We start from the raw sequence: 26,146 nt of genomic DNA on the forward strand, positions 1-26,146 counted from the left end.
CACAATGTGTCCCAGGTGGGCTGCTCTGCAAAAGTGGTTAAACCCAGAAAATAGCCTTTTCTCATCTGCCTTTTGTCACCTGCCGTGTGAGCAATCCCTTATTGCCATTCCTCATTAAACTGCAATCCAATCCCGAGCATTCGTTTTGCCACCCACTCAATTTACATCCTTGTGTTTTGGTGCCTCTATTTAATGCCTCCGATGATTGTTCTCCCTCCAACTCTCCCATCCTTCCTCAGAATGTTATCAGATGAATAGTGCATTTGTCAATCCTGAGCTAGTTCTCTATTTTCCAATTTTAGTTTCCATTGTATTCCCTACACTCTGGATGGGAGGATTGTGGCGCAGTGGGTAACGTTCATTAAAATTCATTTATGGGATGTGGGCATCACTGGCTGGGCCAGCATTTATTGCCCATGCCTAGTTGCCCTTCAGAAGGTGGTGATGAAGTTGCCTTCTAGAACCGCTGCAGTCCTTGGAGTGTAAGTACAACCATAGTGCTGTCAGGGAGAGAGTTCAAGGATTTTACCCAAGCAACAGTGAAGGAACGGCGATACATTTCCAAGTCGAGGGGGTAGGTGACTTGGAGGGAACCTCCAGGTGGTGGGGTTCCCAGGTATCTGTTGCTCTTATCTTTCTAGGTTAGATCCTCTCTTGTAGGAGTTTGTTATTGCCTGACACTTGTGCGGCGCAAATGCAACTTGCCATTTGTCAGGCCAAGCTGGATATGGTCCAGGTCTTGCTGCATTTGGGCACGGACTGCTTCATTATCTGAGGAGTCGCGAATGGTGCTGAACATTGTGCAGTCATCCGCAAACATCCCCACTTCTGACCTTATGATGAGGCAGCTGAAGATGGTTGGGCCTAGGACACTACCCTGAGGAACTCCTGCAGTAATGTCCTAGAACTGAGATGATTGACTTCCAATCGCCACACCATCTTTATTTGTGCCAGGTATGACTCCAACAGTGGAGAGGTTTTCCCCTGATTCCTATTGACCCCAGTTTAGCTCCTTGATGCCACTTGGTCAAATGCCGCCTTGATGTCAAGGGGCAGTCACTCTCACCTCACCTCTGGTGTTCAGCTCTTTTGTCCATGTTGAGCCAAGGCTGTAATGAGGTCAGGAGCTGAGTGACCCTGGCTGAACCAAAGTGAAACGTCTTTCAGCAGGTTATTGCTGAGTAAGTGCCGCTTGATAGCACTGTTTTTAAAAAATATATATATATTTATTAAAGTTTTTTAACACAATTTTTCTCCCTTACAAACAATAACCCCCCCCCCCCCCCCGTAACAAAAAAAAACCGAGAAATCGCGCAGAGCAAGATATATACATGGCAAAATGATATATTTACACAGCTTTGTACACTGGCCCTCACCCGTACGTGCCAGTTTTCCACAACCCTTCATGTTATCTCTTGCTCATCCCCCACCCTCCCAGGTAGTCCCCCCCTTCCACCTTCCCCCCCCCCCCCCCCATCCCCCCTCCCAGGACGTCCCCCCCCCCCCCCCCCCCCCCACCCCCCCCCCCCGGACGTGTGTGTGCCCCCCCCCCAAAGGTTGCTGCTGCTGCTGACCTGACCTTCCTCTAACGCTCCGTGAGATAGTCTAGGAACCCCTGCGCAGACCCTCTCAAGGCGAACTTAATCCTCTCCAACTTTATGAACCCAGCCATATCATTTATCCAGGCCTCCAGGCTGGGGGGGCTTCGCCTCCTTCCACATTAGCAAGATCCTTCGCCGGGCTACTAGGGACGCAAAGGCCAGAATGCCGGCCTCTTTCGCCTCCTGCACTCCCGGTTCGTCCACTACTCCAAATATTGCTAGCCCCCAGCTTGGCTTGACCCGGACTTTCACCACCTGTGCCATGCATAACCAAAACATATGGACATGGTTCGCCGGGCTCCCTGAGCACCTTCCACATCTGTCCTCTACCCCAAAGAACCTACTCAACCTCGCCCCCCGTCAAGTGCGCTCTGTGGACCACCTTAAATTGTATCAGGCTGAGCCTGGCACATGAGGAGGAGGAGGAATTAACCCTACCTAGGGCATCAGCCCACAGACCTTCCTCGATCTCCTCCCCCAGCTCCTCCTCCCATTTACCCTTCAACTCTTCTACCAGCCCTTCCCCCTCTTCTTTAAACTCCTGGTGACATTTCCGACACCTTGCCCTCCCTGACCCATACACCCGAGATCACCCTATCTTGAACTTCTTGTGCCGGGAGCAACGGGAATTCCCTCACCTGCCGCCTCACAAAAGCTCTCACCTGCATATATCTAAAGGCATTTCCCGGGGGTAACTCGAACTTCTCCTCCAGTGCCCCGAGGCTCGCAAACGTCCCGTCGATGAACAGGTCCCCCATTCTTCCAATCCCTGCCCGATGCCAGCTCTGGAACCCCCCGTCCATCTTCCCCGGGACAAACCGGTGGTTACCCCGATCGGGGACCACACCGATGATCCCCATTGCACCCCGGTGCCGTCTCCACTGGCCCCAGATCCTTAGCGTTGCCGCCACCACCAGGCTCGTGGTATACTTTGTCGGCGAGAGCAGCAGCGGTGCCGTCACCAACGCCCCCAGGCTCGTTCCTTTACAGGACGCCATCTCCATCCTCTTCCATGCTGCCCCCTCTCCCTCCATAACCCACTTGCGGATCATCGCCACATTTGCTGCCCAGTATTAGCTCCCCAGGTTTGGCAGCGCCAACCCTCCTCGGTCCCTACTGCGTTCCAGGAACCCCTCTCCTTACTCTCGGGGTCTTATTTGCCCACACAAACCCCATAATACTCCTGCCTACTCTCTTAAAAAAGGCCTTAGTGATCACGATGGGAAGGCACTGAAACACAAACAGAAACCTCGGAAGGACCACCATTTTGACAGACTGCACTCTACCCGACAGCGAGGAGCGGTAACATGTCCCATCTTTTGAAATCCTCCTCCATTTGCTCCACCAACCTCGTCAGATTCAGTTTATGTGGAGTCCCCCAACTCCTGGCTATCTGGATCCCCAGATACCGAAAGCTCCCCTCTGCCCTCCTCAGCGGTAGGTCCCCCTGTCCCTCTTTCTTGGTCTCCCGCCTGTAATACAAAGATCTCACTCTTCCCTACATTGAGCTTATAGCCCCAAAACTCCCCAAAGTCCCTTAGAGTCTGCATGACCTCCACCATCCCCTCCATTGGATCTGCCACGTACAGCAACAGGTCATCCGCATATAGCAACACCGATGCTCTTCTCCCCCTCGGACCACCCTCCTCCATTTATTAGACTCCCTCAATGACATGGCCAATGGTTCGATCGCCAATGCGAACAACAGGGGGGACAGGGGCACCCCTGCCTCGTCCCTCGGTACAGTCGAAAGTACTCCGACCTCCGCCGGTTCATCACTACACTCGCCATCGGGGCTCTGTAAAGGAGCTTAACCCAATTGATAAACCCTACCCCAAACCCAAACCTACGCAGCACCTCCCAGAGTACACCCACTCTACTCGGTCAAAGGCCTTCTCCGTGTCCATAGCTGCCACTATCTTGATAGCACTGTTGATGACTCCTTCCATCACTTTGCTGATGATGGAGAGTAGGCGGTAATTGGTCATGTTGGATTTGTCCTGTTTCTTGTGTGCGGACACGTGTGCAGTTTTCCACTTTGCTGGGTCGGATACCAGTGTTGTAGCCGTACTGGAACCGCATGGCCAAGGTTGGTGCAAGTTCTGGAGCACAAGTCTTCAGTACTATTGCCGGATATTGTCAAGCACCCATAGCCTTTGCAATGTCCAGTGCTTTCAGCTGTTTCTTGATATTATGTGGAGTGAGTCATATTGGCTAAAGACTGACGTCTGTGATGAAAATGAAATGAAATGCTGGGGACCTCCGGAGGAGATTGAGATAGGATCATTCACTCGGCACTGGTTGACGATTGATGTAAATGCCTTGTCTTTTGCACAGATGTGCTGGGCTCCTCCATCCTTGAGGATGGGGATATTTGTGGCGGCTCCTTCCTGTAAGTTGTTGAATTGTCCACCACCATTCATGGCAGGACTGCAGAGCTTAGATCTGATCCGTTGGTTGTGGAATCGCTTAGCTCTGTCTATCACTTGCTGCTTTTTGCTGTTTGGCACACAAGTAGTCCTGTGTTGCAGCTTCACCAGGTTGACACCTCATTTTCAGGTGCTGTCCAACACTCTTCTTTGGACCAGGGGTGATCCTTTGGCTTGGTGGTAAAGTTAGAGTGGGGGATACGCCGGGCTCATGAGGTTGCAGATTGTGACTGAATACTATTCTGCTGATGGCCCGCGGCGCCTCACGGATGCCCAGTTTTGAGTTGTTCGAAGCCATTCCCATTTAGCAGGGTGGCAGTGCCACACAGCGCCCCTATGTCTGGGCCAGAAGCTCTGGGTTCAAGACCCACTTCAGGACTTGATGGCAACAGATGGTACATTCATAACACGGCCAAACGGGTTAAATAAAAGCAAAATTGGCCGCTGGAAATCCGAACAGAAAGGGTCAGGACGGCTCGAAACGTTTGTCTCCCTCTCCGCAGATGCTGCCTGACCTGCTGGGTTTATCCGGCACTTTCTGTTTCTACTTTAGCTTGATTATCAGCTTGTAAATCCTTCCATTACCCCTGATCTTAGGTGGTGAGAGAGGGAGAGCTTTCTGGTCAGCCGTAATGCAGAAGGCAACAGCAAACCACGGCAATACTTTGCCAAGAATAACCATGGACCGACCCAATGGAAGTCAATGGGCACCAATGTGCTGTTGGGTCCAAAGGAGGAGATTGGCACCCTGGGCATTGATACAAATCATTTTGATTCCCTTGATTTGCATTTTTCTTCTCTTTACCGCCCTTCTCACAGCCTCACATTTTATTTTCATTTTCACCCTCCCATCCCGTTTATCAGGCTTCCAGCTTTCAATCTCTTCATTGTCCGCGCACATCAAAAATTAAATTTCCCGTCGAAGGTTGATCAAGACTAATTGCGCTGCGACTGGCCGGTTTCCGCTCCACATTGTCTCAATGCTCCACAATTGTGTCGACGCTTCACGTTCAGATCGGATTGCGGAATAGGAGTGTTGGCACAGGTAGGAAGTTGTGTTTTGGTTGTTTGGTGTAATCCAGCGTTTTACTTTTCTACCAGACCATGCGCTCGGAGCTCAAATCCAAGAAGCCAATTCTGCAGGAGGCCGAGCAGAATTTGAGCACCGTGAAGAGGAGCTGCAAGGCCTTGACCGACAACTTTCAGGAGCACTGCCCGGATGTCGAGCGACAGACCGCTGATGTCAAGAAGCTCAACCAGCGCTATGACAACCTCAACAAGCAACTGGACATCCGGTTGGTTTCCAGTTTGCCCCTGAACTCTTTTTTTTTTTTTTAATCTGAATAATCAAACTAGCTAGCAACTGATAAGGGGCTTAAAGAAGGAAGAGATATCGCACCAATCATGACCCCCCCCCCACCCCAAGCCTCTGCAAGGACCTTTACTGCCAGCAAACTATAAGTGTAATCACTCTGGGAGATTCAGCAGCAAGTTCACCCAAAGTAAGATCCCACAAACAGCCATGTGATAATGGCCAGATAATCCTTTTCTTGAGGGATAAGTATTGGCCACTGGGGAGAACTTCCCTGGTCTTCTTCAAATCCATTATGTCCACCTGAGAGAGCAGACGGTGGGTGCACTGTTGGCCCAGTGTTTCATCAAAAGACAGCACCTGTGACAGAGCAGCACTCCCTCAGTATGGCACTGGAATGTCAGCCTAGATGATATGCCCCTTAATACTCCTGCCCATTGGAAGCAGTCCATACCCAGCGGTCAACAAACTGCTAATGGCAATGTGTGTGTTTAAACATGTATCAGCAAATCTGGAAGTATTCCTATACTTCCGTATATTTTAATAGGATTGATTGGACACTGGGGAACATTTTTATCCCATTTCTCTCCTGTCGATTCACGGCTAAGGACCGATACCATTGTTATTTTGTTGTCTCCTCTCCCTCTCCATTTGTTAAAATTAATTTAGTGTACCCAATTCTTTTTTTTTTCCATTTAAGTAGCAATTAAGCGTGGCCAATCCACCTAGCCTGCACATCTTTGGGTTGAGGGGGTGAGACCCACGCAGACACGGGGAGAATGTGCAAACTCCACACGGACAGTGACCCAGGGCCGGGATTCGAACCCGGGTCCTTGGTGCCGTGAGGCAGCAGTGCTAACCACTGCGCCACCGTGCCGCCCACCCCCTCCATTTTGGATCCTTAGAAAAGTTGCATGCAGGGCCGTTAGTCTGAAGGCCACAGTATTTCTGTAGCACTTCGACTGCTGTCTAAATTTATTTCAAATGTAAACTTAATGCCTGAACTTCATCTTGGCTGGGTGGTGGTGCGGTGGTGGGGGTGCGGAGGCGTGTGTATGGGTGATGGTGGTAGGGGTGTGGCAGGGTGGGGCTGTGGTGGTTGGGGTGCGGAGGCGTGTGTATGGGTGATGGTGGTAGGAGTGAGGCAGGGTGGGGGTGTGGTGGTGGTCCGGAGGTGTGAGTATGGGTGATGGTGGTAGGGGAGTGGCGGGGTGGGGGTGTGGTGGTGGGGGTCCGGAGGTGTGTGTATGGGTGATGGTAGGGGAGTAGCGGGGTGGGGGTGCGGTGGTTGGGGTCCGGAGGTGTGTGTATGGGTGATGGTAGGGGAGTAGCGGGGTGGGGGTGCGGTGGTTGGGGTCCGGAGGTGTGTGTATGGGTGATGATGGTAGGAGTGTGGTGGGGTGGGGGTGTGGTGGTGGGGGTCCGGAGGTGTGTGTATGGGTGATGGTAGGGGAGTAGCGGGGTGGGGGTGCGGTGGTTGGGGTCCGGAGGTGTGTGTATGGGTGATGGTAGGGGAGTAGCGGGGTGGGGGTGCGGTGGTTGGGGTCCGGAGGTGCGGTGGTTGGGGCCCGGAGGTGTGTGTATGGGTGATGGTGGTAGGGGTGGTGGTGGGGGTCTGGAGGTGTGTGTATGGGTGATGGTGGTAGGAGTGTGGTGGGGTGGGGGTGTGGTGGTGGTGGTAGGGGTGAGGCAGGGTGGGTCTGTGGTGGTGGGGGTCCGGAGGCTTGTGTATGGGTGATGGCGGTAGGGGTGTGGTGGGGCGGAGGTGTGGTGGTGGGGGTGGTAGGGGAGTGGCGGGGTGGGGGGTGTGGTGGGTAGGGGGGTGGGGGGGGGGGGGGAAGTGGAGATGAGGCCACGATTAGATCAGCCATGATCTTATTGAATGGTGGAGCAGGCGAGAGGGGCCGAATAACCTACCCTAACTCCAATTTCACCCGGTCCTGTTGTGTGGAGTGAGTGACAGATCTCGTTTTAAAACTTTATTTTAATCACATTTTCTCATTATGTCATCAATGAGTAAATTTGGAAGAAGTTATTATAATAATCAAGAGTGTGCGAACTCTTCCTGTTCTTGTGTTTAAACAGGTCTGAAAAGTTACAAAAGGCGAAGGGTGCCTATGCCGATTTCCGGAGCGGTAGTGATGCTTTGGACAGCTGGCTCTCCAACGTGCCCAACAACGAACCGCGGGAAACAGACAGTGCCAAATCGATTGATAACAAACTGAAGAGTCAAATGGTACAGAGCATAATTAGTGTGTAACTGCGCACATACATGATTAATATTCAACTAATATCAATCTTGGAAAAGTGAAAATATTTCCGGATCTTTATTCACTTCCGTTTCTATTTCAATTGGAAGAGAAACAAATGGGCTTGGTGCCACCGGGTACAATGGTCGGAATTCAATTTGCCCCTTGGCAGCGCACCCCCGCTAGCGGCTTTCCCGGTGGTGTGGGGGTGGTTTCAATGGGAAATCCCATTGACAAGCGGCGAGAAGATAGAACCCACCACCACGCGAACGGCACGCCACCGAGAAACACGCGGCCGGGGGAGCGACAGCATCCCGCCCAATATCGGTATTTCAAATATGTGCTTCATCAATAGACGGAGGGAACCCTGAAGGCTGTACCACCATTTTTACAGAGGGGCTTAAAGTTCAATTATGGCCCTACCTACTGGACGGGAAGGGGGCAGGCAGGTTGAACAGGAACTCGACACAAACCCAGTTGCCCAATGCTTTTTAATCGTGCACTTTTGGATTCGGGAAAGGCACCTATCACAGACTGGGAGGTGCTTTGTGTGATCACTGGAGTCCCTTGGCACGACTAGCCCCTTGATATGATTTTAACTTGTGCGTGTCGTGCTCAGTCATGGACGTGCTTGGTGAAGCGAGAAGAGGCCCAAGAAGGTAGGTAATGGCTTCCTTTCAGCCTGCCCTCCTTCGGCCTTCCCTCTACCGTGAAGGGATTTGTTGCCCCAGTCCTCAGCAGACCCCTCCTGCTGTCCAAAACCCCGTTCCTGCCCTCTTGGCTGGATAGCGATTCCCAAGGGCTTTCAGGTCGCTGTTTGACGCCCAACATTAAAATGAGGCCTGGGAGTTAAAATCTCCCCAGGCACCCTCAGGCCCAGCTTGCTTGCCTGCCACAGTAGCTACACTCTGCACTCGCCTAAAGTTTAAAATCTGGGGCATTTAAGTTTTTGGAATGTCTTATTCTCCTGAAAGACAAATCATTGACTCAGATTGATTTTGGTGTTATTAAAAAAAATTACGCAACTATATATTTAGACTTTTACAATCCAGAACCATGCTATACTATAAACTATACCACAAACAATTGTATAAACCACACTAGTCAGTGTGTGTATGTGTGTGAAAAGATCACACTGATATTGAAATCTCTTCCTGGACAGTCCCTGCCAAAATTCAGACTTAAAAAAAATAAATTTAGAGTACCGAATTAATTTTTTCCAATTAAGGCCAATCCACCTCGCCTGCACATCTTTGGGTTGTGGGGGCGAAACCCACGCAGACACGGGGAGAATGTGCAAACTCCACCCGGACATGACCCAGACGAACCTGGGACGTCGGCACCTTGAGGCAACAGTGCTAACCACTGCGCCACCGTGCTGCCCCTACCATCATTCAGACTTGAGCACATCTGTTAACAAAGTTACTGAATTGCTTCATCGTTAAATGCATTTTTATAAATTGTCGTATCAGATTGCATTGAATTTGCCTGACAGAGGGGTGAAATTATATTCCACTGATAGTAATATGAATGTTGGGCGGCATGGTGGCGCAGTGGTTAGCACTGCTGCCTCACGGTGCTAAGGACCCGGGCTCCATCCGGGTCCAGGGTCACTGTGCGTGTGGAGTTTGCACATTCTCCCGTGTCTGCATGGGTCTCCCCACAGCGCTAGTGACAACATGGAGTCAACAAGTGTGTTGCAACCCAATTACAGTAGTGATGTACCATCAGTGACGACAGACGAGAGTCGGAAGAGTAAACTGTGGCTTTAATCAGCTAAAAGACACCTGCTGGCAGCCGGTCCCAGAATGAGGGCAGGGCTGGAGGTTAGCCACCTTTATACTTGAGCCCGAAGGGCGGTGCCAGCAGGGACAAACACAAACAGTAAGGACAATAAGTAAGAACAGTACGTACAATGTAATACAGTGGTTCACCACAAGTAGGTGACGAATGTGGTTATATGAACCCCATTTCTCATAACAGTCCTCTGAGTAACACCTTCCAGCCAATGTCAACACTAAGGGCCGGGATTATTTGTCGCGAGTCCGTCCTGCTGCCGCTGCTGGTGAGGACGGAGAATTGGCCGGGTCGTCCGCTGGCGGTGGGGTTCTCTAATCCCGCTGCTTGTCAATGGGATTTCCCATTGAAAACACCCCATGCCGCTGGGAAACCCGGGGGGTGGAGGGGTGGGGCGGGGATGTCCTCCCGAAGGGACCTTGAATCCCGCTGCCAATGAACAGCCGAAGAATTCCAACCCTAAACCTTGGAGAGATTACAGCAAACTAGCCACCTTACTCTTCCAGATGTCCACATCCCGTGCTGCCTAACTGGATCACTCATCATTAAATGTATAGAACATAGAACATAGAACATAGAACAATACAGCGCAGTACAGGCCCTTCGGCCCACGATGTTGCACCGAAACAAAAGCCATCTAACCTACACTATGCCATTATCATCCATATGTTTATCCAATAAACTTTTAAATGCCCTCAATGTTGGCGAGTTCACTACTGTAGCAGGTAGGGCATTCCACGGCCTCACTACTCTTTGCGTAAAGAACCTACCTCTGACCTCTGTCCTATATCTATTACCCCTCAGTTTAAAGTTATGTCCCCTCGTGCCAGCCATATCCATCCGTGGGAGAAGGCTCTCACTGTCCACCCTATCCAACCCCCTGATCATTTTGTATGCCTCTATTAAGTCTCCTCTTAACCTTCTTCTCTCCAACGAAAACAACCTCAAGTCCATCAGCCTTTCCTCATAAGATTTTCCCTCCATACCAGGCAACATCCTGGTAAATCTCCTCTGCACCCGCTCCAAAGCCTCCACGTCCTTCCTATAATGCGGTGACCAGAACTGTACGCAATACTCCAAATGCGGCCGTACCAGAGTTCTGTACAGCTGCAACATGACCTCCCGACTCCGGAACTCAATCCCTCTACCAATAAAGGCCAACACTCCATAGGCCTTCTTCACAACCCTATCAACCTGGGTGGCAACTTTCAGGGATCTATGTACATGGACACCTAGATCCCTCTGCTCATCCACACTTTCAAGAACTTTACCATTAGCCAAATATTCCGCATTCCTGTTATTCCTTCCAAAGTGAATCACCTCACACTTCTCTACATTAAACTCCATTTGCCACCTCTCAGCCCAGCTCTGCAGCTAATCTATATCCCTCTGTAACCTGCTACATCCTTCCACACTATCGACAACACCACCGACTTTAGTATCGTCTGCAAATTTACTCACCCACCCTTCTGCGCCTTCCTCTAGGTCATTGATAAAAATGACAAACAGCAACGGCCCCAGAACAGATCCTTGTGGTACTCCACTTGTGACTGTACTCCATTCTGAACATTTCCCATCAACCACCACCCTCTGTCTTCTTTCAGCTAGCCAATTTCTGATCCACATCTCCAAATCACCCTCAATCCCCAGCCTCCGTATTTTTTGCAATAGCCTACCGTGGGGAACCTTATCAAACGCTTTGCTGAAATCCATATACACCACATCAACTGCTCTACCCTCGTCTACCTGTTCAGTCACCTTCTCAAAGAACTCAATAAGGTTTGTGAGGCATGACCTACCCTTCACAAAGCCATGCTGACTATCCCTGATCATATTATTCCTATCTAGATGATTATAAATCTTGTCTCTTATAATCCCCTCCAAGACTTTACCCACTACAGACGTGAGGCTCACCGGTCTATAGTTGCCGGGGTTGTCTCTGCTCCCCTTTTTGAACAAAGGGACCACATTTGCTGTCCTCCAGTCCTCTGGCACTATTCCTGTAGCCAATGATGACATAAAAATCAAAGCCAAAGGTCCAGCAATCTCTTCCCTGGCCTCCCAGAGAATCCTAGGATAAATCCCATCAGGTCCCGGGGACTTATCTATTTTCAGCCTGTCCAGAATTGCCAACACCTCTTCCCTACGTACCTCAATGCCATCTATTCTATTAGCCTGGGGCTCAGCATTTTCCTCCACAACATTATCTTTTTCCTGAGTGAATACTGACGAAAAATATTCATTTAGTATCTTGCCTATCTCTTCAGACTCCACACACAATTTCCCATCCCTGTCCTTGACTGGTCCTACTCTTTCCCTAGTCATTCGCTTATTCCTGACATACCTATAGAAAGCTTTTGGGTTTTCCTTGATCCTTCCTGCCAAATACTTCTCATGTCCCCTCCTTGCTCGTCTTAGCTCTCTCTTTAGATCCTTCCTCGCTACCTTGTAACTATCCATCGCCCCAACCGAAACTTCACACTTCATCTTCACATAGGCCTCCTTCTTCCTCTTAACAAGAGATTCCACTTCCTTGGTAAACCACGGTTCCCTCGCTCGACGCCTTCCTCCCTGTCTGACCGGTACATACTTATCAAGAACACGCAGTAGCTGATCCTTGAACAAGCCCCACTTATCCAGTGTGCCCAACACTTGCAGCCTACTTCTCCACCTTATCCCCCCCAAGTCACGTCTAATGGCATCATAATTGCCCTTCTCCCAGCTATAACTCTTGCCCTGCGGTGTATACTTATCCCTTTCCATCATTAACGTAAACGTCACCGAATTGTGGTCACTGTCCGCAAAGTGCTCTCCTACCTCCAAATCCAACACCTGGCCTGGTTCATTACCCAAAACCAAATCCAACGTGGCCTCGCCTCTTGTTGGCTTGTCAACATATTGTTTCAGGAAACCCTCCTGCACACACTGTACAAAAAACGACCCATCTATTGTACTCGAACTATATCTTTTCCAGTCAATATTTGGAAAGTTAAAGTCTCCCATAATAACTACCCTGTTACTTTCGCTCATATCCAGAATCATCTTTGCCATCCTTTCCTCTACATCCCTCGAACTATTAGGAGGCCTGTAAAAAACTCCCAACAGGGTGACCTCTCCTTTCCTGTTTCTAACTTCAGCCCATACTACCTCGGAAGAAGAGTCCCCATCTAGCATCCTCTCCGCCACCGTAATACTGCTCTTGACTAGCAGCGCCACACCTCCCCCTCTTTTGCCTCCTTCTCTGAGCTTACTAAAACACCTAAACCCCGGAACCTGCAACATCCATTCCTGTCCCTGCTCTATCCATGTCTCCGAAATGGCCACAACATCGAAGTCCCAGGTACCAACCCATGCTGCCAGTTCCCCTACCTTGTTTCGTATACTCCTGGCATTGAAGTAGACACACTTCAAACCACCTACCTGAACACTGGCCCCCTCCTGCGACGTCAAATCTGTGCTCCTGACCTCTATACGCTCATTCTCCCTTACCCTAAAACTACAATCCAGGTTCCCATGCCCCTGCTGCATTAGTTTAAACCCCCCAAAGAGCACTAACAAATCTCCCCCCCCAGGATATTTGTGCCCCTCAGGTTCAGATGTAGACCATCCTGTCTGTAGAGGTCCCACCTTCCCCAGAAAGAGCCCCAGTTATCCAAAAATCTGAATCCCTCCCGCCTGCACCATCCCTGTAGCCACGTGTTTAAATGCTCTCTCTCCCTATTCCTCATCTCACTATCACGTGGCACGGGCAACAACCCAGAGATAACAACTCTGTTTGTTCTAGTTCTGAGCTTCCATCCTAGCTCCCTGAAAGCCTGCCTGACATCCTTGTCCCCTTTCCTACCTATGTCGTTAGTGCCAATGTGGACCACGACTTGGGGCTGCTCCCCCTCCCCCCTAAGGACCCGGAAAACACGATCTGAGACATCACGTACCCATGCACCTGGGAGGCAACATACCAAACGTGAGTCTCTCACGCTCCCACAAAATCTCCTATCTGTGCCCCTGACTATAGAGTCCCCAATTACTAATGCTCTGCTCCTCTCCCCCCTTCCCTTCTGAGCAACAGGGACAGACTCCGTGCCAGAGGCCCGTACCCCATGGCTTACCCCTGGTAAGTCCCCCCCCCCCACAAGTATCCAAAGCGGTATACTTGTTTCTCGGGAACGACCGCAGGGGATCCCTGCACTGACTGCTTTTTCCCAGTCCCTCTTACAGTTACCCACCTATCTCCAATCTTTGGTGTAACTAATTCCCTGAAGCTGCTATCTATGACCCCTTCTGCCTCCCGAATGATCCGAAGTTCTTCCAACTCCAGCTCCAGTTCCCTAACTCGGTCTTGGAGGAGCTGGAGATGGCAGCACTTCCTGCAGGTAAAATCAGCAGGGACACTAACTGCATCCCTCACCTCAAACATCCTGCAGGAGGAACATTGCACTCCCTTCCCTGCCATTCCTCTAACTTTCTACCAAGATCTGGCTAACAACTAAATTAAATTTTTTATAAAAAATAATAATAATATAATAAAATATGGTACTTACCTCAGACCAATGGGTCTTATTATTAGGTTAGAGGAGGAGGGCGGGTGGGAGACACTACACGTGTAGTGTCTCGGGTTTCCTCTCCACCAGAATTTATTGGTGAGGGTCTTCCCAGACGTCCGCGGGTCGACTTCCTGTTCCCGCCTAAAAAACTAATTTTTAAAAAAAAAGAAAAATTCTCAGCTCCTGCTGAGAATTCCGCAATGCTCCCGCTGAAACTGACTCACCAGCTGTTCTCACGCCGAAATCGACTGGCCTGCCCCTGCAGAGACAAGTGCTTTTAAAGGTTGACTTACCTCCCAGCAACCTCCTTCCGCAATGCTCCCGCTGAAACTGACTCACCAGCTGTTCTCCCGCCGAAATCGACTGGCCTGCCCCTGCAAAGACAAGTGCTTTTAAAGGTTGACTTACCTCCCAGCAACCTCCTTCCGCAATGCTCCCGCTGAAACTGACTCACCAGCTGTTCTCCCGCCGAAATCGACTGCAATCGACTGTATGTTTCAGATCCTCGTGAGAGCTTTGACAAATTTAATCAGCAAGTGTTGAATGGATTGGCACGAGGGGTGGGGGGGGATGGAGGATTAGCGACCCTGATTTGAGGGGTTTTCGCTTCCACACACACCGTTTATCTTAAAAGCAAATGCTTGCGCCCATTAAGTCTTATTAACAAAGGCACTCATTAATAGTTGATGTGTCGCATTACTCACAGTGTTAACCTTAATTTTATTCTCTGCTTTGAAACAGCGTGTCCTAACAGATATTACCAAGAAGGAACCTGAACTTGCGAAAGTATCCAATAATGCCAAGCAATATGAAGAGGCAGCGAAGGTAAGAAAGTAAATCGAAAGCTGGTGTTTGATGGCTTCAAATGTTGGTTCTATGGTATTGGAATGTTTGTTACTTTTCATCGTCTGTAGTTTTCGCACAAGGCGGGTCGCTTCTTCCCAAATTCGAAATTGGACAAGTGTCGGAACATGGCCGAGGAAGTGGGTGGGAGGATGGATTCAATCCAGAGTTTCTGTTCGATGTTTCCAGAACATAAGCCATAGAAGCAGGAGGAGGAGGAAATTATCGGTCTAGAAATCTGTCCACGCGATGGCTTACTTTGGGGCTTTAACTTGTTTCAACGCCAGTATGGCGGGCAGGGTCTTTCAGAACCGGAGGTCCCAGATGTTATTTAAAAAAAAAAAAAAAAATTTAGAGTACCCAATTAATTTTTTTCCAATTAAGGGGAAATTTAGCGTGACCAATCCACCTACCCTGAACATCTTTGGGTTGTGGAGGCGAAACCCACACAAACACGGGGAGAATGCGCAAACTCCACACGGACAGTGACCCAGAGCCGGGATCGAACCTGGGACTGCGCCGCCGCGAGGCTGCAGGGCCTCGGGTGGGACTGCGCCACCGTGCTGCCAAAATGTGCTTTGCGGGGCTCGTCCGGGATTTGAACCCGGGACCTCTCGCATTTTATATGCATGGAAACCCGAAGCGAGAATCATACCCCTGGACCAACGAGCCACTCGCTCCGGAGGTCCCAGTTGCATGACACTTCCGTCAAGAGTGATCCAATCATGGGAATTCCCGAATTTCCAGGTCGTGGACATTTAATGTCTGGTTTTAAAATTTTCTGGGCGGGTTATTGAACTCTTTGCAATCGACAAATGCAGGAAGGAATATCGTTGGCAGACCCTTCATTTAAAATCTCTCTCCCCGTCTGCGATTGCAGGATTACGAACTTGAGGCCGAGATGTTTAAATCGCTAGTCAACCCGGACAATTCACAAATGACTTCCAAAAAACCAAAATTCACATCACCGGCTGACAAGATTAAAGATGAGGTAATTATTTTGGGGTATTGACCGTGTCACAAAAATATGCGTCATGCTGCCAACTTCATTGGTTGAATTGCTTAGATTGGTGGTTTTAAGAAATAATAGATAGAAATGAGAAAGGTGGTTTATTCTTGGGCATGGCAACTCAAAACTATTTTCAGTTTGTCAGTGCTTGGGCATCTTGCTGTGTTTAGTGCCTAGAAGAATTTACATGAAATGAAAAGTATCAATAGAAAATAGTGTTGCGGTAATAGTTTAATTAAGGAGAGTCAGCATGGATTTGTAAAAGGCAGATAAGGGGTGGGATTCTCCAACCCTCCGCCGGGTGGGAGAATCGCCGGGGGTCGGCATGAATCCCGCCCCCGCCGTCCTCCCAATTCTCCTGCCCCCCAAAAAAAACTGGCGGGGCGTGAGTCGCGCTGCCCGCCTCGGAGAATGGCGGGGTCCGGCGCGACTCAATGTGCCCCGGGGCTGCCCGAATTCTCCGGCCCGCGATGGGCCGAAGTACCGCCCGCCTGTAGCCAGTCCCGCTGGCGTAAATTGGAGTTGGTCCCTTACCGGCGGGACCTGGCGACGTGGGCGGGCTCCGGGGTTCTTGGGGGGTCGTGGGTGGATCTGGCCCCGGGGGGTGCCCCCACGGTGGCCTGGCCCGCGGTCGGGGTCCACCGATCCGCGTGCGGGCCTGTGCCGTGGGGGCGCTCTATTCATCCCGCACCGGAGGCTGTGGTCATCCGCCATTCCCGGTGCGGAAGTGACTCCATGTGCGCATGCGCGGGGATGATGTCAGCAGCTGCTGATGCTCCCGCGCATGTGCCGACTCGCGCCGGCTGAGGCCCTTCGGCGCTGGTTGGCGTGGTGCCAGGCCCCTATCCCGCCGGCCGGCGGGGGGGCCAACCACTCCGGGGTGGGCCTAACCCCTGAAGGTGCGGAGGGATCTGGGTGCCATAGGGCATGAATCACAAAAGGTTTGTATGCCTAGGTGCAGCAAGTAATTCCGAGGTCTAATAGAGTTATCTAGTGTGAGGAGAATTGAATTTAAATGTTGAATGACGGAGCAGGCTTGGAAGGCTGAATGGACTCCTGTAGCTCTGATTTTCATTCTTATATGATATTTTATAAGTTAGCACCAGTTTTCTTCTACAGCACAGCCTGCATTATATCAGCAGGCTGCTTATTATAACAAACAAGGTGAATCTTTATATACCCAACCACTAAGGACATATTGTGTTGTTAATCCACAGGACACCGCCTTAGCCACCAAATTCACAGCAGTGAAAGCTGCGAATGATCAGAGGATGCAGAATTTAGAGTTTGCACAAAGCTTGTTGAAACAGGTAACAGCTCTTATAATACAGAGAAAAGGTAATTAATTAAAATGGGTGGTGCAAAAATACACAGCTTCCTACATTGGTTGCTGAAGATTAACCAAGATTTTGCCAGAAATGTCCTCCAGAATCATCACCCATTAAAAAGGCACCAGTGTTGAATATTCAATGAAAGGCACCATTGGAATACAGGCAGTCCCCGGCTTTACAGTGTTTGAGTTACGATGAACGACACGTTATAATAATCTTTATTATTGTCACAAGTAGGCTCACATTTACACTGCAATGAAGTTACTGTGAAAATCCCCTCGTCGCCACATTCCGGCGCCTGTTTGGGTACACGGAGGGAGAATTCAGAATGTCCAATTCACCTAACAAGCACGTCTTTCGGGACTTGTGGGAGGAAACCGGAGCCCCCGGAGGAAACCCACGCAGACGCTGGGAGAACATGCAGACTCCGCACGGACAGAGATCCAAGCTGGGAATTGAACCTGGGTCCCTGGCGCTGTGATGCAACAGTGCTAACCACTGTACTTGGGACATTTATACGTTTACACCCTTTTTTGGCTTTACAATACCACGCCAGCGAACAGTTGGTCTTTACCAACTGTTACCTTCTTTTATTTTCTGCCTTTCACAACATCAGGAAAGGAAAATTGCTTCTCAGATATTGAAGATGTCTCAAACTTTAACAGGACCAAAACTAACTGACTCAGTGGAAACTGTTAATTCGAATGCCTGTTTTACAAGAAGTTTGAGTTGGACTTGGCACTCATTGTAAACTTCTTTTTTTAAATATTCGTTCTTTGGATGTGGGCATTGCTAGCTGGGCCAGCGTTTATTACCCATCCCTAATTGCCCTTGAACTGGGCCATTCCAGTGGGGGGCAGTTGAGAGTCAACCACATCGCTGTGGGTCTGGAGTCACATGTCGGCCAGACCGGGTAAGGATGGCAGATTTCCTTCCCTGAAGGACATTAGTGAACCAGATGGGTTTTAACGACAATTGGCAACGGTTTCATGGCCATCATTAGATTTTTAATCCCAGATTTATTTATTTTTTAAATTCAAATTTCACCCTCTGCCGTGTTGGGATTCAAACCCAGGACCCCAGGGAATTACCCTGGGTTCCTGGACTACCAGCCCAGTGACAATACCACTACGCCATGGCCTTCCCACCAAATGGAATCGCCATCGCCTTCCCACTTAAACTACAAAACGTCAAATAAGGGGTGATTCTATATTTCTGTTCCTTATTTCACAGCCACAAGTTGACAGAAAGGGAATTCATAGAATTTACAGTGCAGCAGGAGGCCATTCGGCCCATCGAGTCTGCACCGGCTCTTGGAAAGAGCACCCTACCCAAGTTCAACACCTCCACCCTATCCCCATAACCCAGTAACCCCACCCAACACTAAGGGCAATTTTGGACACTAGGGGCAATTTATCATGGCCAATCCACCTAACCTGCACATCTTTGGACTGTGGGAGGAAACCGGAGCACCCGGAGGAAACCCACGCACACACGGGGAGGATGTGCAGACTCCGCACAGACAGTGACCCAAGCCGGAATCGAACCTGGGACCCTGGAGCTGTGAAGCAATTGTGCTATCCACAATGCTACCGTGCTGCCCACAATCAGGAATATTACTTTTCAGTGCAAATAAGGTCCAGGGACCAATCCCCCATTTATAACGTTGTCCCTATGCGAAAATCAGTTCAGACTTACGAAGTTCTGACTTGCAAGCGGTTTTCAGGGACCAATTGTGTTGCAATTGTTCAGTAGATCAAACTTAAAAAAAAAAAAAATTACTTCTTGATTTTCAAACACAAATCACAGCTGACCTTTTCTTTTTCATTGTAGCAACCAGAAGTGGGACAAATCCAGCAACAGGTCCAATCAAGAAACTATGCCGCAGGACCCAATGATTCCTTCAGGCAGGACAAGCTGTTGAAAGATGAGATGCAACACAGGCAAGAGGTAGAGAACGAAATTAAGAAAATGCAGCAAGAGATTTCAGCCCTGGAAGGTCAAAAGCTCAAAGGGTCACTGGTCAGGAAAGAGGTTGTCAAAAAGATCGCTGACCCTCAGCTAGACGAGGAGATGCACCGGGTTCAGGAGGCACTAGCGGATGAACAGCTGCAAAGCAAGTCCTTGGGGAATGAGTTAGAGATCTTGCGCCGTAAGCTACACTCCCTGGAGCAAGGGAGGAAGGAGCCGGCCAAGCAGTACGTGGTCAAGGAGGTCCTGCGAATTGAGCAGGACAAGGATCAGGAAAATGAGATACTGAGGCTCAAGGAGGAGCTGGAGGAGATCAAAAGACAGAAGGCGGCAAAGCAGAGTGACATTCTGCTGCTCCAGAAACGCCTCCGCATTTTGACCGAAGAGAAGAGTAAGGAGCACGAGAAGATCACCGAGAAAGAGGTGTTCAAAGTGAAAAACGACCCGCAGCTCGAGGCAGAGTTCAAACACCTGCAGGACAATAAGCATCACGAAAGCCTCCTGCGGCAGCACAAGGAGGAGGAGCTGAGCGTGCTTCAGGCCAAGTTGATCCGGCTGGAAAGGGAGAAGGCCAAGGAGGAGGAGAAAGTGACGGTGAAGGAGGTGGTGAAGGTGGAGAAGGACGCGAACCTGGAGAAGGAGGTGAACAATCTCCGACGCCAGCACGAGGACGAGATGGCCAAAAAGCGTGCCCACGATCGAGAGATCACCGACCTGGTGAAAAGGATCAAGGTTCTGGAGGAAGAAAAAGCGAAACCTGTTGTTCAAGAGAAGGTGCGAGAGATTGTCCGGCCTGACCCAAAGGCCGAACATCAGGTGGCTAACCTGAGGAATGATCTGATTGAGCAGCAGAGAAGGTACAAAGATGCCGAACAGCAGCTGAAGAGTATCCACGACGAAATTACGCATCTAAAGGATAAAGGCCCAAAAGTAGAGATAAAAGACAACATAAAAGAAATCATTAAATACAAACCGGATCCTGAAACCGAGCAGGAATTGGAGAGACTAAGGGACGAGGTGGTGGACAAATCGCGGCAAGTCGAAAGGGCTGAGGTAGAAATACGTCAACTCCAAAAAGAGATAGACATGTTGAAGAATAGTAAACCTCCAGTTCAAACAAAAGAAGTTATTAATGAGGTCCTTCAGTACCGTGAAAATCCAAAGACCAAAGAGGAAGTGGCATTCCTGAAAGTCAAGCTATTGGAGGAGCAGAAAAAACAATTGGAGCAGGAGAGGGAAAAAACATTGCATGAGGATAACATCCAATTGAAGCAGAAAGATCTGGCGCAGGTAATAGAGAAAGTGGTGCACCAGGAGGTGGTGAAGGTAGAACAAGACCCAGCCTTGAAGGCAGAATGTGGTTCGTTGGCAAGCGAGATTGAGCAGGAGAGGAGGCAGAAGGAAAATCTGAAAGCACAAATCCATACGTTGCAACTTCGAAAATCTGACCTGGAGGAACAGCTGCAAGAGCTCGAGGCAGAGAGGCAGTCTCGGCGTAATGCCGAGCTGGAGGTCAAGAGATTGAGGACCAAGCTGACTGACATGGAGGAGAAAGAGAAGGAGGTCCGAGATAAAGTAACAGTGAAGCAAAAGTTGGTCCTGCAGCAGGACCCTATGCAAGAAAAAGAGGTTTCGCTGCTTAAGTTGCACGTGGAAGACGAGAAAATGAACCGTAGCGGCCTTGAAAATGACCTCCAGGCCCTGAAACTGAAACAGGTCGAACTTGAAACCAAAAAGGTCAAAGAGAAGAGTATCGTTACGGAGAAAGTTCAAGTGGAGAGAGATCCCGAGACGGAGTTGGAAGTGGAACGTCTACGGAATAACCTGGAGCAAGAGCAGAAACTGAAGCACGCCCTGCAGAATGAGCTTAACGACCTGAAAGGCAGACTGTCAGACGCTGAATTCAAGGACGCAAAGGGGCAGAAGGACTTGGACCAACTGAGAGAGGAGAACGCCAAGCTGCAGAGGGGGAACCAAAATCTGGTCAACGAAGGCAGGTCTCTGCAATCGGACATCCAGGCAACGATCCAACAAACCCAAGAGGTCAAGTCAGCACCCCCCACCGGCAACACCGGCCTTATGGAGTCCCAATTTGCATCCACCCAGAAGGAGCTGGATGATCTAAGGCAGACAACAGCATCCAAGGATGATGAAATCAAAAAGTTGGAGAAACAATTAGCCACAATGAAATCAAAGCGGGAAAAGAGGGAGAACAGTTTAAAACGTCACATTGTGGTGATAGACCAGGAAACTGGAAAAGAAATGTCTCCAGAAGCGGCCTACAAACTTGGCCTTATCGATAAGGAGATGTTTATCAACCTTCAAAATCAGGAATGTGACTGGGAGGAGATAACCGTGAAAGGTCCGACTGGAACATCATCTGTTCTCTATGATCGCACATCGGGAGACAAGTTTTCCATTGATGATGCTTTAAAGAAAGGGATTATTACGGAGAGACAGTTTAAACAGTACGTGAATAAGGAAATTCCCATCCAAGAATTTGTGGCCCTGGTATCGGGAAAGTCTGAAGACACACGTTCGGCGTTTCCAGCAATGTTCAATGAAGCAAATAATAGTCTTTCAAACGTTTCCACCAGCTCTAGCCAAGAACTCTCATTCCCTTCGGCTAAACTAAAACAGCAGCCAATTGGAGGCATATTTGACGTGGATACAGATCAGAAAATGTCCGTCACCAACGCAGCTAACCGGAACCTCATTGACACCGACACTGCCCTGAGGCTTCTCGAAGCCCAAGCTGCAACTGGTGGAATTATCTCCGTGAATGATGGGGGCAGGTACGCTGTGCGGAAGGCTGCCGAGCTTGGCCTGATCGACGGAAAGCTTGAAAAGAAGCTATCCACTGCTGAGAGTGCCTACAAAGGTATGGAAGATCCAGCAACGAGGAAACTGCTTTCAGTTGCCGAGGCTGCGGATCGTAGCTGGCTGTACCATGAGGCGGCAGAATGGTACCTGGAGGCACAGCACCTGACAGGAGGCCTGATTGACCCCGAAACGCATGATAAAATGTCACTCGCACGAGCAAAATCATCCGGCCTAATAGATGACAGGCTGGCCCAAAAGCTCAAAGACGAGACCTCCTACCCTAAAGATCTGGTGGACCCGATTAGTAAACATCCCATTAACTACAAGGAAGCTTTGGATATATCCATCGCTGACCAGAAAACTGGGCTGTTGTTGCTACCTGTCTCCTCCAAGTCTCTCTAATGCAATTTTCTTCATGCACAAGACCAAGAGCTCCATTGACTATCAACTTATGGACCTACTTAAAAACAGAAGAATACTGTGGTTAGAACTATTGTACGAAGCAAGTTGAATTTATTTGGGTGGGGGGTGGGCAGCTACACAAATTAATGCCGGTGTTAATGTAAACTGCTATGACTATTTCAGATTTTTTTTTTTAGATGCTTTTATATCTTAATACCATTTTTTCTGATTTTCACCGTAGATGTGTTAAATGCAATTAACGTGTGTAAAGGGAAGCTAATTTAAATTGGCCATGTCATAGTTGAACCTCGTAATATTTGTCAATAAGTTGCCCCCCCAAACTTCAAGTTCAGTGAGCACGTTTAGTGATGTGGAACCCCTACCCGCCCTTCCGAACTCTCGTTTATTTTGTTTTGGTAACTGGAGTGGGCTTCCTGCCAGCTGTGTATCAGCCTCACTGCCCTGGCCAGGCCTGACCCAGCCTTATGGTTCCCCCAAGGAGCAATGGAACTGAGGGAAATGACGTGTCAACAGTCTTCAGCTCCCAAAGGGCAGCACAGTAGCGCAAGTGGATAGCACTGTGGCTTCACAGCGCCAGGGTCCCAGGTTCGATTCCCCGCTGGGTCACTGTCTGTGCGGAGTCTGCACGTTCCCCCCGTGTCTGCGTGGGTTTCCTCCGGGTGCTCCGGTTTCCTCCCACAGTCCAAAGACGTGCAGGTTAGGTGGATTGGCCATGCTAAATTGTCCTTAGTGTCTAAAAAGGTTAGGAGGGGTTATTGGGTTACGGGGATAGGGTGGAAGTGAAGGCTGAAGTGGGTCGGTGCAGACTCGATGGGCCGAATGGCCTCCTTCTGCACTGTATGTTCTAAAGGAGCCTGTTACCCTTCGGACAGGGTTATTTGTCCCATCCGTTCCAAAACAAGTTACTTTAGTCCGGTAAAGGTGCTGGAGCCTTTCAGAAGACCTTCATGGGGCCTGAGCCCTACTGAAGCCTTTGAAGGTACGAAAGGAGAATTTTTTCAAGGAACCCATTTATGGTTGTGGGGACCAGGCAGGAGATTCACCCATGGTGCTACCTAGCAGAATTTCAATGGCCAAATCAGAATTTAATTGCACACAGGTGGCACCATAAAATCGGACTCCTCACTCCGTTGATATAGTTTTCCAGCCTTTAACATCCCAAGGATTTTGAGGTCTTTAACTACTGCGCTACGCATATTTAGGAAGATAAAGCAAATCAGGAAAAGGTGATTCATGACATGGATTTCTCCGCACCTTTAGGGGCCCAGCACTCACCGTGAGGGGCTAGGCCCGCGCCGGAGTGGTTTCCGCTCCAGGTCATCCCCGCCCATGTGCAGAGGGGTGTCTCTTACGCCTCAGCCATCGCGGAGGCAGTGGTCGAGGCGGAGGGAAAAGAGTGCCCCTACGGCACAGGCCCGCCCGCGGATCAGTGGGCCCCGATCGCGGGCCAGGCCACCGTGGGGGCACCCCCCCGGGGCCAGATCGCCCCACGCCCCCCCCTCCCTCCAGGACTCCTGAGCCCGCCCGCGCCACCTTGTACCGCCGATGAGAGGTGGTTTGATTCTCGCCGGCGGGACTGGCATGACAGCAGCGGGACTTCGGCCCATTGCGGGCCGCGGAGTCGGCGGAGGGGGGGGGGGGCGCCGATCGGCGCGGCGCAATTCCCGTCCCCGCCAAATATCCAGTGCCGGAGAATTCGGCAACCGGCGGAGGCGGGATTCATGCCAGCTCCCGGTGATTCTCCGACCCGGCGGGGGGGTCGGAGAATCCCGCCCACGATTGCAGACACCAGAAAACCCCTCAAGTTGTTGTATTGCAAAAAAAACCACACCAGCTTTCCCTTCCAAATTCTATTTTTGCCCATAGGCAATTTAACAATTATGGCCGATGCGCATGTCCCAACAACCAAATGGTGGGGGGTGGTGGAATTGAGCAAATGTATTCATTCTGTTTTAGGAATCAAAAGATGTTTTTGTGTGGGGGGGAAATGGGGATGGAACACAAATATACCAAATACAGTGAGGTTGACTGGAAGGGTCCAAACCCAAACCTAATTTTCCAAGGGATTGTGAAGCAACTCCGCTTCAAAAAGTGAATGGATGCGTCAAGCAAATTTTGTAGCCCCTTTTGTGAGAACAAGTTTTGGTGACCACCTTTTCAAAAAAAAGTTAAAAAATTAAGAAAATAATATATATTGCACATATTCAGTACATTTAGTTTATGTATTCGGTAACTTGCATTTATGGTATCCTTTCTTTCAGGGAATACAATAATTATATGGGGTCTGTTTATTTATGTTAGAGAAATAATAAAAGAAAAATCTGTTCTATTGCCTGCCCCTCTTAATGGAGTTTTTTGTTAAAGAAATGTTAGGATGGGAGGAGTATTTGCAAATCAACAAGTACAAACCAGCGTGTCACCGGTACAGTCTGTCATGCTTTTTATTCCTCGTATGCGAGCAGTTTATTATTCAATCTTGGGATGCGAGCATCACTGGCAGTGCCAGCACTTTTGCCCATGTCCGAGTGCTCTTCAGAAGGTGGTGGTGAGCTGCCTTCTTGAACCGCAGCAGTCCTTCAGGTGTAGGTACACACACTGTGCTGTTAGGGAGGGAGTTCCAGGATGTTGCCCCAGCGACAGTGAAGGAACGGCGATATATTTCCAAGTCCGGGTGGTGAGTGATTTGGAGGGGAATCTCCAGATGGTAAGGTTACGAGGTATCTGCTGCTCTTGTCCTTCTAGATTCCGGTGATATAGGGTTTGGAAGGTGTGTGGTGTAGGTACGCCACCGTGCTGTTAAGAGTAGGGAGTTCCTCCAGGGTTTTTGCTATCATAGAATCCCTGTGCAGAATGAGGCCATTCGGCCCATCGAGTCTGCACCAACCGTCTGGAAGAGCGCCCTACATCGGTCCACGCATCCGCCATAACCCCACCTAACCTGCACATCCCTAAACACTTAGGAGCAATTTAGAGACACTGAAGAGGTCAGAGACACTGAAGAGGTCAAACAATCCGAATTCGCATCGAATTCGCACCTTCATGGATCTAAAGATGTACCAAAGTGGTTTTCAACCATTTAAGGGGGTCTCAAATGTTACCATAATTGCAACACCAAGGGAAACAAAACAGCTAACTTGCCCCCAAACTCTCCCAAAGAGCTTTAACGTAAAGGAGAAAACAGAATATGATTAAGCTGGAAGAAAACATGAAAAACAAATTGCGGGAACTCTTTACAAGTATGTAAAACATGAACGTGGGCCCCTTAGAACCAGGGAAGAGAAAAAAGAAACTAGCAGAGACGTTTGAACAAATATTTAGTAGCTATCTTCATGTGGAAGACACAAAGGAAGTTGAGAGGAACAATGCATCAAATGAGAATGAGTAAGTTTGAAGAAATTGTTAGCAAGGGAAATAGTTAGCAAGGGGAAAATGTTTTGGAGGAATTAAAAGGATTAAAAGCCAACAAACTGTTTTGATCTGATTTCCAAAACTCGTGTAGGCAGAGTTGGCGGGAGAGATAGATGGTGTTCAGTTTTGATCTTCTATAATTCCCTACATTCTAGATATGGTCCCCTTGGATTAATAATAATAATCTTTAGTGTCACGAGTAGGCTTACATTAACACAGCAATGAAGTTACTGTGAAAAGCCCCTAGTCGCCACATTCCGGCGCCTGTTCAGGCATGCAGAGGGAGAATTCAGAATGTCCAATTCACCTAACAGCACGTCTTTCGGGACTTGTAGGAGGAAACCGGAGCACCCGGAGGAAACCCACGCAGAAACGGGGAGAACGTGCAGACTCCGTACAGACAGTG

At 49.5% G+C, this 26,146-nt stretch overlaps 1 protein-coding gene and 1 non-coding gene across 2 annotated transcripts in view; one reads left to right on the top strand and one right to left on the bottom strand.

The window, feature by feature from the left end:
• The window catches only part of ppl (periplakin), a 97,358-nt gene extending 72,692 nt beyond the window's left edge, over positions 1-24,666 (top strand). The window contains exons 19-23 of the mRNA XM_072481729.1: positions 7,428-7,578; positions 14,674-14,757; positions 15,656-15,766; positions 17,002-17,094; positions 18,949-24,666. Of these exons, the coding sequence (XP_072337830.1) occupies positions 7,428-7,578; positions 14,674-14,757; positions 15,656-15,766; positions 17,002-17,094; positions 18,949-22,311 (3,802 nt within the window). The 3' untranslated portion in view covers positions 22,312-24,666. The remainder of the gene's footprint in view (positions 1-7,427; positions 7,579-14,673; positions 14,758-15,655; positions 15,767-17,001; positions 17,095-18,948) is intronic.
• Positions 15,359-15,447, bottom strand: trnap-cgg (transfer RNA proline (anticodon CGG)). Its single transcript is given in 2 exon segments — positions 15,359-15,394; positions 15,412-15,447. It is a non-coding gene; the product is annotated as a tRNA-Pro (tRNA).
• Positions 24,667-26,146: the final 1,480 nt, after the last annotated feature.

This window comes from Scyliorhinus torazame, chromosome 17 (genome assembly GCF_047496885.1).
Source record: "Scyliorhinus torazame isolate Kashiwa2021f chromosome 17, sScyTor2.1, whole genome shotgun sequence".
Classification (NCBI taxonomy): Eukaryota; Metazoa; Chordata; class Chondrichthyes; order Carcharhiniformes; family Scyliorhinidae; genus Scyliorhinus; species Scyliorhinus torazame.